The 18,164-nt window shown below is 42.5% G+C and overlaps 1 protein-coding gene across 1 annotated transcript in view; it reads left to right on the top strand.

The window, feature by feature from the left end:
* Window positions 1-18,164, top strand: part of LOC308078292 (uncharacterized protein) — a 56,755-nt gene that overhangs the window by 21,018 nt on the left and 17,573 nt on the right. Inside the window, exons 13-33 of the mRNA XM_080419413.1 lie at window positions 40-109; window positions 1,019-1,156; window positions 2,119-2,283; window positions 2,731-2,825; window positions 4,159-4,285; window positions 4,864-5,116; window positions 5,403-5,455; window positions 6,153-6,253; window positions 6,639-6,790; window positions 7,370-7,511; window positions 8,740-8,850; window positions 9,442-9,621; window positions 10,591-10,830; window positions 11,725-11,881; window positions 12,667-12,795; window positions 13,745-13,895; window positions 14,017-14,060; window positions 14,181-14,384; window positions 14,875-16,554; window positions 16,662-16,875; window positions 17,125-17,793. Of these exons, the coding sequence (XP_080275539.1) occupies window positions 40-109; window positions 1,019-1,156; window positions 2,119-2,283; window positions 2,731-2,825; window positions 4,159-4,285; window positions 4,864-5,116; window positions 5,403-5,455; window positions 6,153-6,253; window positions 6,639-6,790; window positions 7,370-7,511; window positions 8,740-8,850; window positions 9,442-9,621; window positions 10,591-10,830; window positions 11,725-11,881; window positions 12,667-12,795; window positions 13,745-13,895; window positions 14,017-14,060; window positions 14,181-14,384; window positions 14,875-16,554; window positions 16,662-16,875; window positions 17,125-17,793 (5,075 nt within the window). The remainder of the gene's footprint in view (window positions 1-39; window positions 110-1,018; window positions 1,157-2,118; window positions 2,284-2,730; window positions 2,826-4,158; window positions 4,286-4,863; window positions 5,117-5,402; window positions 5,456-6,152; window positions 6,254-6,638; window positions 6,791-7,369; window positions 7,512-8,739; window positions 8,851-9,441; window positions 9,622-10,590; window positions 10,831-11,724; window positions 11,882-12,666; window positions 12,796-13,744; window positions 13,896-14,016; window positions 14,061-14,180; window positions 14,385-14,874; window positions 16,555-16,661; window positions 16,876-17,124; window positions 17,794-18,164) is intronic.

An 18,164-nucleotide genomic window follows, 5' to 3' on the forward strand; every position in this document is an offset into this window, starting at 1 on the left:
ACACATCAGATATGTAACATGTTCTTTTCTTCCATACAGGTCATCAACATCCTGCCCAGCGGCAAAGTCTTTGTGAATGGAATCTACTCTGAGCTGCCCATATCTGTTGGTGAGATGTCTAAAATGACATTTAGTTTTAGTCATATTTTAGTCATCTGAGTTTCAGTTGATTAAATATCATAATATTTTAGTCTACTAAATCTACAGTTGATTTAGTCAACTGTTGGCAGGCCTTGATACCGTCGTAATGCCTGATTTATAGTTTAGCTGCCGAACATAAGATGACTTGTCTTAGTTCTACTGGATCTCTACTCGAACATTCTAGTCCAGTTTGTATTTGTTGACGAAATTGTCAGTATAGTTAGTCATAGTTTTTCTTACTTTACTGGAGTATTTCCAATTTTCTACACTTTTACTTCTACTCCACTACCTCTCAGAGGCAAATGTTGTACTTTTACTCCACTACAATTATTTGAAAACTTTAGTTACTAGTTACTGTGTAGATTTGAATTATTATTACAAAACATACATTAACTAGCCTGGTAAACCCTCCCTCCGGAAATCTCATTTCCATTTGATTTCACTCCTGAAATCAAATGGAAATGAGATTTCCGGAGGGAGGGTTTACCAGGCTATACATTAACCACTTCAGTCCTATTTAAACATGGGCTATTTGAAAATAGTCAAAGCTCAATAGTTACAAGCTCACAACGTGTTCCGATGGAACGCATTGTGAGCTTGTAGATCTGCTATATTCAAAACATGTAATACATTTTATATAAATGATACCTTTTTTATGATTCTGCCTAATGACTACTTTTACTTTTGGTACTTTAAAAATACTTTTGTACTTTTACTCAAGTAAATTTTGATTACCGGACTTTTACTTAACAACAGAGTATGTCTTCCTTGCGGTATTGATACTTTTACTTAAGTAAAAAACAATGTAGTACTTTTTCCACCAGTGGGTGCACACATGCATTGAGGTAAGTCATCTCCTTCTTTCTCCACCTTGCAGCTGGTGTGTCCATTTTCAGAGCGTCCTCCTTCTACCTGGTGGTCCACACGTCTGTGGGTGCGCAGCTGAAGGTCCAGATCCATCCCGTCATGCAGCTCTACATCACTGCAGACCACCGGCACCAGGGCAACACCCGCGGTACATATTACGGCCTCACCCGTGACACAAAAATAATAGAGAAGGGCACCGAAAATCCCCTCCCATCCACTTGCATTGAGTTGCTCACCCAGCGTGTGAGGCGAAATCACCCCTTCTTCCGGGTTGGAAAATGGGATGGGCGTGGCCTATTTGGGGCCACTGTGACACGTTTTGCGTCACCTCGGTGCGCAGCCCCGTGCGCAAGCTCGTGCGCAAGCTTGTGAGTCGAGCCCATTGGTCGAAACCGTTTTCGCCCGTTCATGCACAGTGGCCCCAGCCGTTTTAAGCTGCTATACCTATGAATGGCCAGCATGTCCAATGCGCTTCAATGCAGCCACTGGGTTCTGGGGGCTTGGTCCATTCCCATGTTGGAGAGTCCTAAACTAGTGTTCCTCAACCTGTGGCCCGGGGCCCCACTGGTGGCCGTAAGTGGGACCCCAAATAACACAAACAAGATTGTAATGATAAAATTAGTGTAGAAACAATTTCATATAATTTTTTTCTTCTTTGAAACCTTGAAAGAAATGTGTTTAGAGCTTTATTGTCACGATCTGGTGGTGTGGTGAGGACCCAAATGCAGACAGCCAGGCAGAGTAGTGTTCAACACCCATGATTGGGATTTTATTACAGAATGAACATACAGACAAACGATGTGACACAAACAATGATCCGACCAGCACTGACTGGGGAACAAGACTAATATACACATGAGGGCTGATTACACATAAGATACAGCTGGGGAAGACAACGTAGAACCAGAACAACTAGAACACAACATAGAAATACAACACCTAGACAGGCACAGTCTGTGACTGTGACATTTATAAAGAGCTCCCTCCTTTTGCTTCATAATTTCAAGGACCTCCATTACTGTGTGTTTTTTTAGGTATGTGTGGGAACTTCACCAGTAACCAGGGTGATAATTAAGTCATTATAATGGCTTTTTTTTTTTTTTTTTTTAGGTCTATGCGGGAATTTCAACTCTAACCAGGGCGATGACTTCATGACCCTGGGTGGGGTCACCGAGGGCACGGCCGTGGGCTTCGTCAACAGCTGGAAGAACCTTGCCAAGTGTGCCGACGTCAAACCACACTTTGACAAGCCCTGCAGCTTGAGCCTGGAAAAAGGTACACAATATCATGATCTCTGCGTACACAATACAATGTCATTTCTACACTCTCACAGTTACAAATGCATCATTTAATACCTATTAATGTTACTGTGTATAAATAAATAATTATTTTTCAATCAATACATATTCTCCACTTGTATCAATGTGTTTAAAAATGTTATCATGGATATTAGCTCCAAAAGTTACTGTAGATGTGCTAAAAATCTTTCAAAGTCACTGTTTATATCAACTTGTTTTATTGTAAGCACCAGCAGTCTAATTAATTTAATAATTCATAGTCATGAAATAGAAGTGATGTCAAGACAGCAGATATGCAATGTAATTAATAATTACAATGCAATTAATGGTCTATTAAATAGATATGTAAATGATTACAGAACATCTACTGAACTAAACTAATTATTGTTTGATGAATGAACTAATTGTTTGTGTGCTGTTACAGAGAAGTACGCTCAGCACTGGTGCGCTCTGCTGACCCACCAGCAGGGGGTGTTTGCTCCGTGTCACTCCGAGATCAGTCCTGACACCTATAAAGACGTAAGTCCTGCAGCACAATGTGATGCGATGCGACGATGCTATGTGCGAGAGTACTGTCTATAGCCAACACCAACTCGGGACTCCTGAGTATAGGCTTTATGCACAGCAGCCATATTGGAAAGAAATTGGGCCTCTTCCTTACCTCCCTCACAGGTGTAACCAATGATACTAACAAAGGCTCTTTTCCATTCTGGTCAGGGAGTTGATATTGTGCATGTTGGCTCACTGGAACCACTGTGATACACAAAAATGGAACAGAGCCTTAATTAGTATAATTGGTAAGACTTGTGAATGAAGTAAGGAAGAGACCCAACTTCTTTACAATATGGCTGCTGTGCATAGATAGAGCCTATAGCAGCCCTCCACATCCTCCTGTCTAGCATCAGGGTCTATAGCTCTGCACTGTTGTTTCCTGGCTGCACCCTGGGTTGGCTACCACGGTGTCAGTTTGTTTGCCACCAGTTCGGAGTGCCTGACACAGCGCAATACTTTTCAGCTTCACAGCAACAGCATGTTGCTGTGAAGCTAGCTTAGCTATACAGTATATAGCCTAGGGATGGACCGATATGAAAATGTCATGTCACAATTATTGTGATAATCCAAAAGCCAAAAATAGCAGATCAAACCCAAAAAAATGCATATCTACAAGCCCGCAACACAGCGCGTTGTGAGCTTATAGCTCGGCATTTATTTTGGCGAGTGGTCCAAGTACGGAGCCAACGCATGTCCAGTGTATTTTTTTTATCACAATAAGTGATTATCGTCCCTAATGTAGCCCTGTCTGTGACCTCTCCCTCCACTGTAGCTCCAGGATGGTGTCGCACCACGTTAAGATCCGGTTGGTTGATTCTCTGGGGGCGTAGTCATACACGTATGGCACTATGCTATGCTGTTTATGAGTTGTTTCTGTATTCTGTCTCCTTTCCATAACTGCATGTATGGCACGTGTAACTGTGTTGTTTCCAGAACTGCATGTATGACACGTATACATGTCTTGTTTATGTTGACAGAACTGCATGTATGACGCATGTACCTGTTTTGTTTATGTTGAGGTAAACATGTACCTGTGTTGTTTATGTTGACAGAACTGCATGTATGACGCATGAACCTGTGTTGTTTATGTTGAGGTAAACATGTACCTGTGTTGTTTATGTTTACAGAACTGCATGTATGACGCATGTACCTGTGTTGTTTATGTTGACAGAACTGCATGTACGACACATACTTTGTTGTTTATGTTGACAGAACTGCATGTATGACGCATGTACCTGTGTTGTTTATGTTGACAGAACTGCATGTATTACACATGTACCTGTGTTGTTTATGTTGACAGAACTGCATGTATGACACGTGTAACTGCGAGAAGAGTGAGGACTGCATGTGTGCTGTCATGTCCTCCTACGTTCACGCCTGCTCTGCTGCTGGTGTCCAGCTCAGCGGCTGGAGAAACTCTGTCTGTGGTGAGTATTAGGTCTGAAGTAAACAGGAGTAATGCACGTATTGTAACAATAATCCAAATCTACAAAGTAATTGTAAAGTAACTAAAGTTTTCAATTAATTGTACTGGAGTAAAAAGTACAATATTTGCCTGTGAGATGTAGTGGATTGAAAATGGACATACTCTCAAGTAAACTAAAAGTACCTCAAAATTAGTATTCAATGTACTTGGTTACTTTACACCACTCTTTCCCAAACAGCGGGTGGGGACCCATTATTGGGTCACGGACCCATTTGTATGGGTCACATGTAAATAAATATATATAATAATTATTATTATTTCAAAACATTTTCTGAAATGTAAAAGAAATGTAAAAAAATATCATGTATTAAAACATAAAAACGGAAGTAGTGAAAATTTCAGATCTACAAGCTCATAATGTGTTGCATTGCGACACATTGTGAGCTTGTATATCTGATATTTTCACTAGTTTGGGTCCCGCCCGGGGAGACATAACATTTCTCTTTTTGGGTCTCGAGCAAAAAACGTTTGGGAACCACTGTGCCTCACACCAATGATCTTGCCATATCCTCTTCTCAGGTGTGAAGTCCTGCCCCAGTACCATGGTTTACAGCTACAACGTCCCCACCGCCAGGCGGACATGCCGCTGCCTGGCCCAGTCTGACCCCACCTGCTCCGTCGCCTTCTCCCCCATGGACGGATGCGTCTGCCCCGACGGGACGTACCTGGACGACTCCGGGACCTGTGTGCCCCCCGCCAGCTGCCCCTGTTACGACAAGGGCTCAACGCTGACGCCCGGCGAAGTCGTCATCAACAAGGACGGCATCATGTGGTACGGCTGTTGAATTCAAAGATTTTAATCTGAAAAAGAAAATCTATGTGTACATATAGGCCTATCAATGGTGTCTACATGTATATCTATGGTACAGTAGGTCACCATATGTATGATATTCCACCTGTAAAGTGAGTTTTATTAGGGATCTGCTGCACACAGGTTTAAGACATAAAAGTATATGCCCCCCCACCCAAAAACAAAAAAGACTATGTATGTACAGTATGTATATAGATAGAGTTTATGTAACGCATACATCGTAATTCATAATTATGTATTCATTCAGCACCTGTAAGATGGGACATCTCAGCTGCCTTGGAGAGCCAGACAAGCAGTCATGTAAGTTTAATGTTTACAAACCAACTGTTCCTCTTTACACTGCATGTACACTGACGTTAACTAAACCAATTGATCCATCTAGTGCACATACTGTAGTGAATTATGTGAGTGTAAAAAAAATACATATTCCTAATTTGAATGCATCAAAATTATCTAATAACACTTTCAAAATAAGTTTCTTAACTAACGACTATAAGATGACTACTTAAAGGTAGGGTAAGTGATTTACTTTGGTTAAATTAAGTGTTAAATAGCTCTGATAGTAATCATTGCTATAGAGTGTTTGTTCAGTAAAAGGAGTCTCCCATGTCTCTCCAGCTCTTTATTATACAGAAAATGCATTTTCAGTGCTCTCTCCTGTTTGGCTTAAAGTTTGTCACCTACCTGAAAATGTACTATATTCTGTTTACTAAAGAGGTGGAGACCAAACATACGCTCTGTTGCAATGATTACTATCAGAATTTAGTACTTTAACCTTTTTAACAAAAAAAATATAAAAATACAAACAAAATATCACTTACTCTACCTTTAAAGAAACACAACATGCTTAAATATTCTGTAATTTGAAGATGTTTTAAACCAGTGATAATCAACCTTTTCTGGATCAGGGCCCACTTGAACATATTGAAAGCATTCGCGGCCCACCCATCTGACTCTCCACTGAATAACAGCAGGTGTATTTTTGTAACCCTTGCAGCCTGCAGCCATCCTATGGTGTTCTACAACTGTTCCAGAGCGGGATCCGGAGCCAAAGGTTCTGAATGTCAGAAGAGCTGCTACACTCTGGACGCTGAGTGTGTACGTACACACACACACACGCACGCACGCGCGCACGCACGCACGCACGCACGCACGCACGCACGCACGCACGCACCCACACACCAAGGTTATTATAGTTAAGGAAAACATTTCGAAAACTAGAATTGAAAAAAACATTTTTCAATGTGTTATTGTTTTAAACTTTAATTTTTTTTTTTTAAAGCATTGTGAGTATTTCTGGGTGCTTATAAATATATTTGTAGTGTTCTAGGCAGATTATATTACCTTATAAGTAGTGTAAAAGAAAGTGTCACCAACATGTATTTTACCATTGCCTTACAAGTTGATAACTAATTAATTACACAGATCTATTCATTCAGATGTTATATTATTTTAACGTTCAGGGTTCTACTTTCACCCCCAGGTGAGCACAGAGTGTGTGTCTGGTTGTGTTTGTCCGTCTGGGTTGGTGTCGGACGGTAAAGGAGGCTGCATCAAGCCAGACGTGTGTCCATGCATGCGCAACCAGGCCCCCTATCAGCCTGGAGCCAGTATCAAGGTGGACTGTAACACCTGGTAAGAGACACAGCATGGGTTCTCAAACTTTCATGTCAAGGACCCCCAAATTAATTTAGCCACAGACCCCCATCTGAAAATATTTTGTGCCATTCAAGATTTTTCGTGTTAAAATGTTTCAAAATGATTACATTTTGTATTTACTTTTAATAGCTATGCATGGTATAAATCCTGTATGAGTTCTCTCTCCTGCTTGGGTGAAATTGTTATCCTGACCTGAAAATGAGTTTTCTGCTTATAAGAGATGAAGAGAAAGGGAGACCCCTATTATTGAACAAAAACACTATACTGTGGCAATATGGGAACATGGAGCTATTTAACACTTAGATACTGTTAACAACAACTATCACTTACAACCCCTTTAACCTTTGACCTGTGGCAACATATTTAATAGTTTAAACATGCAATCAAGAATGTCATACCCTTTATGTATGTATGTATGTATGTATGTATGTATGTATGTATGTATGTATGTATGTATGTATGTATGTATGTATGTATGTATGTATGTATTTATTTATTATTTTATTATTTTATTTATTTATTATTATTATCATTATCTTCTTCCTCCATGCACAGTACCTGTAAGGCAGGTGGCAGGTGGCAGTGTTCCAGCGACCCGTGTTATGGAACATGCTCGGTCTACGGCGACGGACACTACATCACGTTTGACGGGAAACGCTTCAACTTTGAGGGCAGCTGTGAATACACTCTAACGCAGGTGGGAATATACTCGTATGCTGCATTCACACTGGCAGATACAAAGCCATAGTCTAACATCCATTTTCAATGGAAGGCAGCCGACGCTACAAACCCGACGTTAGTAGCTGCTACAAAATCAAGTTGAGCTGGCTTCAACTGCAGCTACAACGCTAAAAATGCACCCAAGTGTTGTTTAACCATTTCCACTCACCTTCTCTCTTCACACAATAGGCTCTATGCACGGCAGCCATATTGGAAAGAAATCGGGCCTCTTTCTTACTTTCTGGTGTTACCAATGATAATAATTAAGGCTCTGTTCCATTCTGGTCATACAGAATCAGGGTGCTGATATTGTGCGTGTTGGCTCACTGGAAACACTCTGCTACGCCAGTGGGTCTCAAAGTGTGGTCCAGGGACCCTCATGGTTCCTTGAAGGGGGTTCCAAATGGCCCTTTATGGGTGTGTAACTCAGAGAGTGTACAAATGGAATACACTCTCTGAGTTGTGGGGGTCCCTTGAAATTAAAAGGTTTTAGAACCACTGTACTACACTAAATGGAACAGAGCCTGAATTAGTATCATTGGTAACATCTGTGAAGGAAGTAAGGAAGAGGCCCAATTTCTCTCCAATATGGCTGCTGTGCATAGAGCCTATTCCTGCTTGTAAGTGGGGGGGCTGACTAATCATTTCTGTCAGCCAATTCTCTGTTATTTTTAACCCCAGGCTTTATATTTTCCTTTATACTTGTCTTGCTTGTCGGACACTTGCTGACGTCAATGAGCGTGTTGATTAACGCAGTGACAGATTATGCTATGTTGCTTTGTATCCTTCTCTATAGTTCTCTAATGTTCTCTAATGTTCTCTAATGTTCTCTATTGTTCTCTAATGTTCTACTAATGTCCTCTAATGTCCTCTAATGTTCTCTATTGTTCTCTATTGTTCTCTAATGTTCCTTAATGTTCTCTATTGTCCTCTAATGTTCCCTAATGTCCTCTAAGGTCCTCTAATGTTCTCTATTGTTCTCTATTGTTCTCTATTGTTCTCTAATGTTCTGTAATGTTCTCTAATGTCCTCTATTGTTCTCTATTGTTCTCTAATGTTCTCTATTGTTCTCTAATGTTCTGTAATGTTCTGTAATGTTCTGTAATGTCCTCTATTGTTCTCTATTGTTCTCTAATGTTCTCTAATGTTCTCTATTGTTCTCTAATGTTCTCTAATGTTCTCTAATGTTCCCTAATGTTCTTCAGGACTACTGTAGCAGTCAGCAAGCCAATGGCAGCTTCAGAGTGATCACTGAGAACGTTCCCTGTGGAACCACAGGAACCACCTGCTCCAAGTCCATCAAGATCTTCCTGGGGGTAAAATCACACCTTTGTCTTAAAAATAAATAAATAATAATAATAATAATAATAATAATAATAATAATAATAATAATAATAATAATAATAATAATAATAATAATATCTAAAAAGATAATCAATATAATAACATGTGCAATCATCATGTATAAAAATAATTATGAATATGAGTTGGATATGAATGGGAAACAAAGGAAGGGTGCACTGTACATCAGTGATTCTCTTTCTCCCTTTTACACCCAGTTGGATATGCATTAGGCAATGGATCCCAATTTGATAGGCCTATATATTTCTTTATTTTAATCTCTGGGATCCCAATCATGAATCAAATTGTCAGTGTTTATTTAACTCTGAGAGTGTACAAATGGAACCAAATGGACCCGTCCATTTGGTACATTTGATACATTAGCATCATGTGCAGGTGTGTACATGTTATTTTAGAAACATTACCATCATATACCGGTGTGCGGAAAACGTGCTGCCATGAGACTGTGTGAAAATAGATTATAAAAATAAATACATTAAATACATAAATAAAAATACATTAAAAAAGCAGCAGGATTCACCCATTGCATGTATTTGTGTCCTTAGGACTCAGAGTTGCAGCTAAGTGACGGCAGCTACCAGCTGGTCCACAGCGGCGGGAACCAGACAGTCCCGTTCCACGTCAGTTCTTTAGGAATCTACCTGGTGGTGGAGGCCGACAACGGACTCATCCTCATGTGGGACAAGAAGACAAGCATCTTCATCAAGATCACTCCAAAATACACGGTACACTAACCACCTAGTAGTCATCATAAGGTACAGCAACCGCCTAGTAGTCAGTACAGTAACCACCTACTTTGACCTCACTTTGAGAACCACTGAATTAGAGAACTGTAAAGCAGTTTACAATTCTGATCAATCAGGCCAATCTAAGCCTAAACTAACTTAAAGGGATATTTCACTTTGAAACATGTTTGGGGTCATTTAAACGTCTACTCAGGCTTTTGTGAGCACCCCAGACAGTGTTTAAGTTGCTTGATTCATTATTTAGATATGTGATATTAATTTTATCTGACACGCCCCCTTCCTATACCAACACATTGTAACTTCAAACTCCATTTTAACCATGATGGATTCATCGACAACACCCATCCTTGGTTCTGGTGACTAATATTGTCCTTCTAATGCATGAGGGGGTCGTATTTTTTCAATTAATATTTTCATTTATTTTATTTTATATTTTCAAATTCATTTTCCCCCCCCAAAATACTAAAATAAATCAATTGAAAAAACGCGCCCCCCTCACGCATTAGAAGGACAATATCAGTCACCAGAACTAAGGACGGGTGAATTCATCATGTTTAAAATGGATTTTGAAGTTACAATGGGTTGGTATATGAAGGGGGCATGTCTGATAAAAATTAATATCAAATACTGTATCTAGATATTGAACCAAGCAACATAAACACTGCCTGGGGTGCTCACAAAAGCCTGAGTAGATGTTAAAATGAGCCTGAACAGTTTGAGTTTGAAAGTGAAATATCCCTTTAATACTTTTTGGGACAGAAAAATGGGCTCTCGGACCAATGGGCAGAATTTAGAACCCCTTTTTGTACTTCCTGAAAAAGTAGCAGTTTTATAAATCCAAGGTTTACGCCCAACAACGACAAATTATGTCATGTTTTAAGCCAGGTTAGGGTTCTGATCATTCAGTCCAAATGACATAAATTGTTCCATTTCCTCCCCCATACTCAGGGTCATTTGTGCGGTCTGTGCGGGAACTACGACGGCAATGGCAACAACGACTTTGCCACCAGGAGTCAGGCGGTGGTGGTGAGCCCCGTAGTGTTTGGAAACAGCTGGAAGCGGTCCAGCAGCTGTCCGGACGCCGCGGCCAACAGGAGTCCGTGCTCCGCCAACCCGTACCGGCTGTCCTGGGCCCAGAAACAATGCAGCCTCATCCAGGGCAAGGTCTTCTCCGCCTGCCACGCCGTGGTACGTTGTCTGGGTGAAATTCAGTGATGGAAGAAGTGCTCACATGTTTTACTTAAAGGAGTAGTTCACCCCAAAAAATACTCATTTTCTATCAAAAACACACCCCTTGAAGCCTTGAATTCACTGAGATGTTTTTGTCGCATTCCTGAGCCAATAATTTGATGACGTGTCATCGGTCAATAGGAGACTCAAAAGGTCATCAAATGATGTATTGTCACGAGAATTCTCGTGTTTGCAAATACACCCGTCGAGTGCCATAAACGAGAATTCTCCTGTTTGCAAAAAAAACAAACTGGAATGGACGGATGTGACAAGGGCCCAAAAAACGTCTCTTCCGTCCTCTCCAATGATAGGATCTGGAGAAAAAGCTCCACATCTCCATATCTTTTTACCATGGTGAAAACAAGCAATTTTTTACGTGCGATCACTCTGCAATGGCGGATCGCGTTAGAAATATTATTGTTCCAGTCGTTAGTCGGGACCCTCGACCATCGCGCACACACACCCTTTGTTTACATCCGCGTCCTCGTGGAGGCTTCCACAGCTCTAAACAGATCACCGTAAGCGGTAAGAACGGTGGCACTGGATGTACCCTGTTTAAAAAACCTCTGGCTCTTGATTTGTTAAGTAGCAGCTATACAGTAGATTCCCTTATGGAGTAGCCTATAACTGGCACGTATACTGTACTGGTAGAGCGGCATTTGTACCAGCAGTTGTCATTATTAGATTTGTCGGTTGGTTCTGTAATATCTCAGAGCAAAGCCCATGCGGTACACACCCTAACCACTCGGCTATCGGGTGATTCCTGTCACCCCCAGACTGTAGCTTGTACAGACATGCTATATATTATCTCAGAATTATATCTAACGGGACTAAATTATGATTTGTCTTTAGGTGGATCCCACTCCGTACCATGATGCGTGCGTGTTTGACTCGTGCGCCTGCGACACCGGTGGAGACTGTGAGTGTTTCTGCACGGCTGTGTCTGCATACGCTGAAGCATGCAATGCAGCTGGTGTATGCGTCGCATGGCGAACTCCCAGGATCTGCCGTGAGTATACTTCCACCATACTGATTTAACCGCTGGTATTTAACCAAAGCTACACACAGTAAAAACCTGAGTGTAAGTAAAAGGGATAGTATTTCACTTTCAAACATGTTTGGGGTCATTTGAACGTCTACTCAGACTTTTTTTGTGCACCCCAGACCCCAGTTTTTATGTTGCTCGATTCAGTATTTCGTTAGTTGATATTCATTTGATCAGACACGCCCCCCCCTCCGATATAAACCCATTGTAACTTCAAACACCATTTTAGCCATGATAGATTCATTGAAAACACACTTCATTGGTATTTTTTTCATTTTTTATTTACATTTATTCTATTTATTAATTTTTTCATTTTCCCTAAAAAATTAATAAATGAAGTTATAAAAGTTATAAAAACACCCCCTCACAAGTTAGAAATAATATAGAACCAGGTGCGTGTGTTTCCAATGAATCTATAATGGTTAAAATGGAGTTTCAAGTTACAATGGGTTTATATAAGAAAGGCGGTGTGTCTGACAAGATGAATATCAAATATCGAAATACTGAATCAAGCAACTTAAAGAAAAACTGTCTGGGGTGCGGGTTCTAACAAAAGCCTGAGTAGGCGTTCAAATGACCCCAAAAGAAAGTGAAATATCCCTTTAACAACTGAGAGTGTACAAATGGAACCAAGGATCCATGTGGCTGTGGATTGGGTTTCAAGAACCTCACATTTTGTATTGGAACACCAGGCTGAGCTTGTAAAAGTCCAGCAGACTAATACTAGCAATACTATTTGTGTTTTTCAGCTCTCTTCTGTGACTACTACAACCCCCCTGGTGGATGCGAGTGGCATTACAAACCATGTGGATCTCCTTGCCTGAAGACCTGCAGAAACCCCTCAGGAACCTGCTCCTCACAGATACCTCCTCTAGAAGGTACTTTGTGCAATATACCTCCTCTAGAACAGTGTTTCTCAAACGTTTACATTAAGGGCCCCTGAACTTTGACAGTGTACAAATGGAACCAAATGGACCTGTTAGGGTCCTTTTGGTTCCATTTGTATACTGTCAGAGTTACAGACTTTTAAGGGTCAGTTCCCGGACCCTACTTTAAGAACCACTACTTTATAGAACTAGGTTTGGGCTGCTACGCGGCCATCACATCTAGGGTTCGGGCCGCTACGTGGCCTTCACCCCTATATCACACCGCCAATCCGACCTATATGCCCATATATAGATCCCTGATGTCATCAGTATATGCCCATGGAGATCTCTGGATCTGTTTGTCCTTGTCCCTTGTATGCCTCATAAATGGAGATCCCTGATGTCCATATATGCCTAGATATATGGACATATCGGTCAGATCGGCGGTTCTGGACAACCACATATCCGAACGACTCGGCGGCAGGACCTTCGATGGCGTGCGCCGAGTTTGAAGTCGGTCGGTCCCATAAATGTGCACAACCAAATACGGGCATAGTTGGATCTGTGGCTCTGGACAACCGGATTTCCATGATACACCTATCTATGGGTGTGTCGGTCAGATCGGTGATTCTGGACAACGCCTATCTGACTGACTTACACTAGTAACCATAACAACCGGAGTTCTAAGTTAGCCGTACCCAAATGAATATGGATCCTTTTATGATTCGTTTGATCACCTACAATCATTGTAGAGATTGAAAATAAATGTAAAGAATCTCTATGTTTGACATGAAGTTATCCTGAAAGTAATTACTGCAGTGTGACGCCTGCGTACCCTCCCCTACGCCACAAGGTGGATTCAAGCCAGTTAGCCAGATAACTGAATAATTAATCATTTAAAACTGTATGAATGCACAGGGATTGAATCCAAGGCATTCACTGTGTCTTGTTTTCCTAATAGGTTGCTATCCAAAATGTCCTCCCGCTCAACCCTACTTTGATGAGGATTCCATGAAATGTGTGACAAAGGGACAATGCGGCTGCTACGACCAGGACAGAGAACACTACAATAACGGCGACAACGTACCAACGACGGAGAACTGCCAGACCTGGTAGGCCCAAACACCCACTACCACTGTCACTTACACATCTCTGTTAGACACATCCAAAAATGAAATCTGAAAATACACCTTTTATGTTTTGTTGTTGTTGTCGTTTTTCCCTCTCCTGAAGCGTTTGTAATTCCTCTGCCATCGAATGCCATTATGATGCCCAAGGTATGGACGCATTACTACTCATTGAAAACAACACCTTTTTTTTTGTTGGGAAATGGGGAGGGCATGTTCAAAGTGGTTAACATGCTGCTGATAATATACCATATGTGTTCCACGTTACAGAATGTTATTGTGCATACAATCAGAAGAAATATCCCCCTGGCCAAACCATTTACAACACAACAGATGGACACGGTAACTGCATCACAGCTGTCTGTGGGGCCGATGGTACCATTCAGAGGACGGCCTCCCCGTGTGCAACAACTCCGTCACCAACCTCTACAACTCTACCTCCCACCACGTTTGTCTTTACAACAACCACACCACGTATGAGACATTTTTACTACTGTTAAAGGAGCTTCACCCATTTTCAACCTTATCTTTGTAAAATTCATTATAAGATGGCACCATTTCTGTCTACTCTCTCTGGGTCTCATGGGAGTAAAGTGGATAGTTCAGAAACCTGCCTACCAATGACGTCATCAATGGGGATTCAAAGCTAATACAAATTACAGGCTTTTCTTCCCTGGAATGCCGGCATGCTGAAATAGAAGCCGTTGTTATCGCATCAATACAAAATCAAAGAAAAGGTTTGAAATCTTATTTGAAATGTCCAAACCTGCCTAACGACGATGTCATTGGAGGAAGGTTTCTGAACTGGGCTCAGCCCTCCTCTGAGATACAGAGCGAGTTAACAGGAATGGTTCCAGTTATATGAAGGAAGATAGGGTTGAAAAAGGCGAAGTGCTCCTTTAAATTACCTAACGACAGAGTGTCAAACATAACAGATGACCAACACCTGCATTATGTTTTTCAGCAGTAACAACAAAGTGCAGTGAATGCTCATGGTCACCGTGGTTTGACAGCAGCTTCCCCACGCTTGGAACTCCCGGAGATGTTGAAACCTACCAGAATATCCGAGCGGCAGGACACTCCGTCTGTGCTAAGCCCAGTCAGATCCAATGCCGAGCGGAGAAGTACCCCAACGTGACCATAGGGGACGTGGGTCAGGTGGTACAGTGTGACCAGGCCAAAGGACTGACCTGCAGGAACCAGGACCAGCCAGGTCCGCTGCAACTCTGCTTCAACTACCAGGTCAGGGTTTACTGTTGTGACTATGAAGCCTGTTCGACGACACCACCAACTACAACAAACCCAACCTCAACTACAACAACGCCACAAACTACAACACTAACCACTACAATTACTTCTCCTACAACTACTACAACAACGACACCAACTATAACACTACCTACTACAACAACATCCCCTACTACAACTACACCACTGACTACAACAACAATATACTCTACCACCACCCCAACCACAACCTCAACTACTACAGCAACAACATCATCAACCCCTGCAACGACCTACTGCAAACCTGTGTGTAAGTGGTCCAACTGGATCAATGTGGACTACCCAAAGTTTGGAGGCATTGGGGACAACGAAACAATCCAAAACATAATCAAGCATGGCATTGACATCTGTGAGAATCCAGTGGAAGTGGAGTGCCAGGCTACTGGCGCAGTTGGAGCTCCAATATCTCAGAAGGATGTAATATGCAACAACGAAGTTGGGCTGTTATGCCGGAATGACAAACAATTTCCCCCCATATGTTCAGACTATGAGATAAAAGTGAAGTGCTGCAAGACCGTGAACTGTGGAACAACAACAACACTTTCTACCACAACGACAACCCCTACCACTACCCCGACCACAACCTCAACTACAACAACGACAACCCCTACCACCACCCCAACCACAACATTATCTACAACAACGACAACCCCTACCACCACCCCAACCACAACCTCAACTACAACAACGACAACCCTTACCACCACCCCAACCACAACCTCAACTACAGCAACGACAACCCCTTCCACCACCCAAACCACAACCTTATCTACAACAACGACAACCCCTACCACCACCCCAACCACAACCTCAACTACAACAACCACAACCCCTACCACCACCCCAACCACAACCTTATCTACAACAACGACAACCCCTACCACCACCCCAACCACAACCTTATCTACAACAACGACAACCCCTACCACCACCCCAACCACAACCTCAACTACAACAACGACAACCCCTACCACCACCCCAACCACAACATTATCTACAACAACGACAACCCCTTCCACCACCCCAACCACAACCTCATCTACAACAACGACAACCCCTACCACCACCCCAACCACAACCTCAACTACAACAACGACACCAACTACAACACTAACCACTACACCAACTACAACCATTACTACAACTACACCAATAACTACTACAACATCAACAACCACACCTACTACCCCAACAAAAACAACACCAATCCCCTGTGATGGTCAAATAACTTGTGACTGGTCAGTATGGATCAATATTCGCAACGCCACCTCTGGTCCTGATGGTGGAGTTATTGAATCCATGGATGACATCATTTCTGCTGGTCATAACATATGTTCAGCTCCAGAGGACATCCAATGTAGAGACACTCTGTCCCAGCATGCTCAAAATGTGACTTGTACACTACAACGTGGTTTTGCATGTTTCAACTACAAACAACCGTCACAGCAGTGTGACGATTATCAGGCCAGGGTCAAATGCTGTCATTGTACAACAACGACAACCCCTACCACCACCCCAACCACAACAACGACAACATCTACCACCACCCCAACCACAACAACGACAACCTCTACCACCATCCCGACCACAACAACAACATACTCTACCACCCCCCCAACCACAACCTCAACTACAGCAACAACAGCATCAACTCCTATAACGACCTACTGCACTGTGTGTAAGTGGTCCAGCTGGATCAGTGTGGACTACCCAAAGTTTGGAGGCATTGGGGACAACGAAACAATCCAAAACATAATCAAGCATGGCATTGACATCTGTGAGAATCCAGTGGAAGTGGAGTGCCAGGCTACTGGCGCAGTTGGAGCTCCAATATCTCAGAAGGATGTAATATGCAACAACGAAGTTGGGCTGTTATGCCGGAATGACAAACAATTTCCCCCCATATGTTCAGACTATGAGATAAAAGTGAAGTGCTGCAAGACCGTGAACTGTGGAACAACAACAACACTTTCTACCACAACGACAACCCCTACCACTACCCCGACCACAACCTCAACTACAACAACGACAACCCCTACCACCACCCCAACCACAACATTATCTACAACAACGACAACCCCTACCACCACCCCAACCACAACCTCAACTACAACAACGACAACCCTTACCACCACCCCAACCACAACCTCAACTACAGCAACGACAACCCCTTCCACCACCCAAACCACAACCTTATCTACAACAACGACAACCCCTACCACCACCCCAACCACAACCTCAACTACAACAACGACAACCCCTACCACCACCCCAACCACAACCTTATCTACAACAACGACAACCCCTACCACCACCCCAACCACAACCTTATCTACAACAACGACAACCCCTACCACCACCCCAACCACAACATTATCTACAACAACGACAACCCCTTCCACCACCCCAACCACAACCTCATCTACAACAACGACAACCCCTACCACCACCCCAACCACAACCTCAACTACAACAACGACACCAACTACAACACTAACCACTACACCAACTACAACCATTACTACAACTACACCAATAACTACTACAACATCAACAACCACACCTACTACCCCAACAAAAACAACACCAATCCCCTGTGATGGTCAAATAACTTGTGACTGGTCAGTATGGATCAATATTCGCAACGCCACCTCTGGTCCTGATGGTGGAGTTATTGAATCCATGGATGACATCATTTCTGCTGGTCATAACATATGTTCAGCTCCAGAGGACATCCAATGTAGAGACACTCTGTCCCAGCATGCTCAAAATGTGACTTGTACACTACAACGTGGTTTTGCATGTTTCAACTACAAACAACCGTCACAGCAGTGTGACGATTATCAGGCCAGGGTCAAATGCTGTCATTGTACAACAACGACAACCCCTACCACCACCCCAACCACAACAACGACAACCTCTACCACCACCCCAACCACAACAACGACAACCTCTACCACCATCCCG

Source organism: Gymnoscopelus braueri (genome assembly GCF_963280865.1).
Source record: "Gymnoscopelus braueri genome assembly, chromosome: 22".
In the NCBI taxonomy this organism is placed as follows: Eukaryota; Metazoa; Chordata; class Actinopteri; order Myctophiformes; family Myctophidae; genus Gymnoscopelus; species Gymnoscopelus braueri.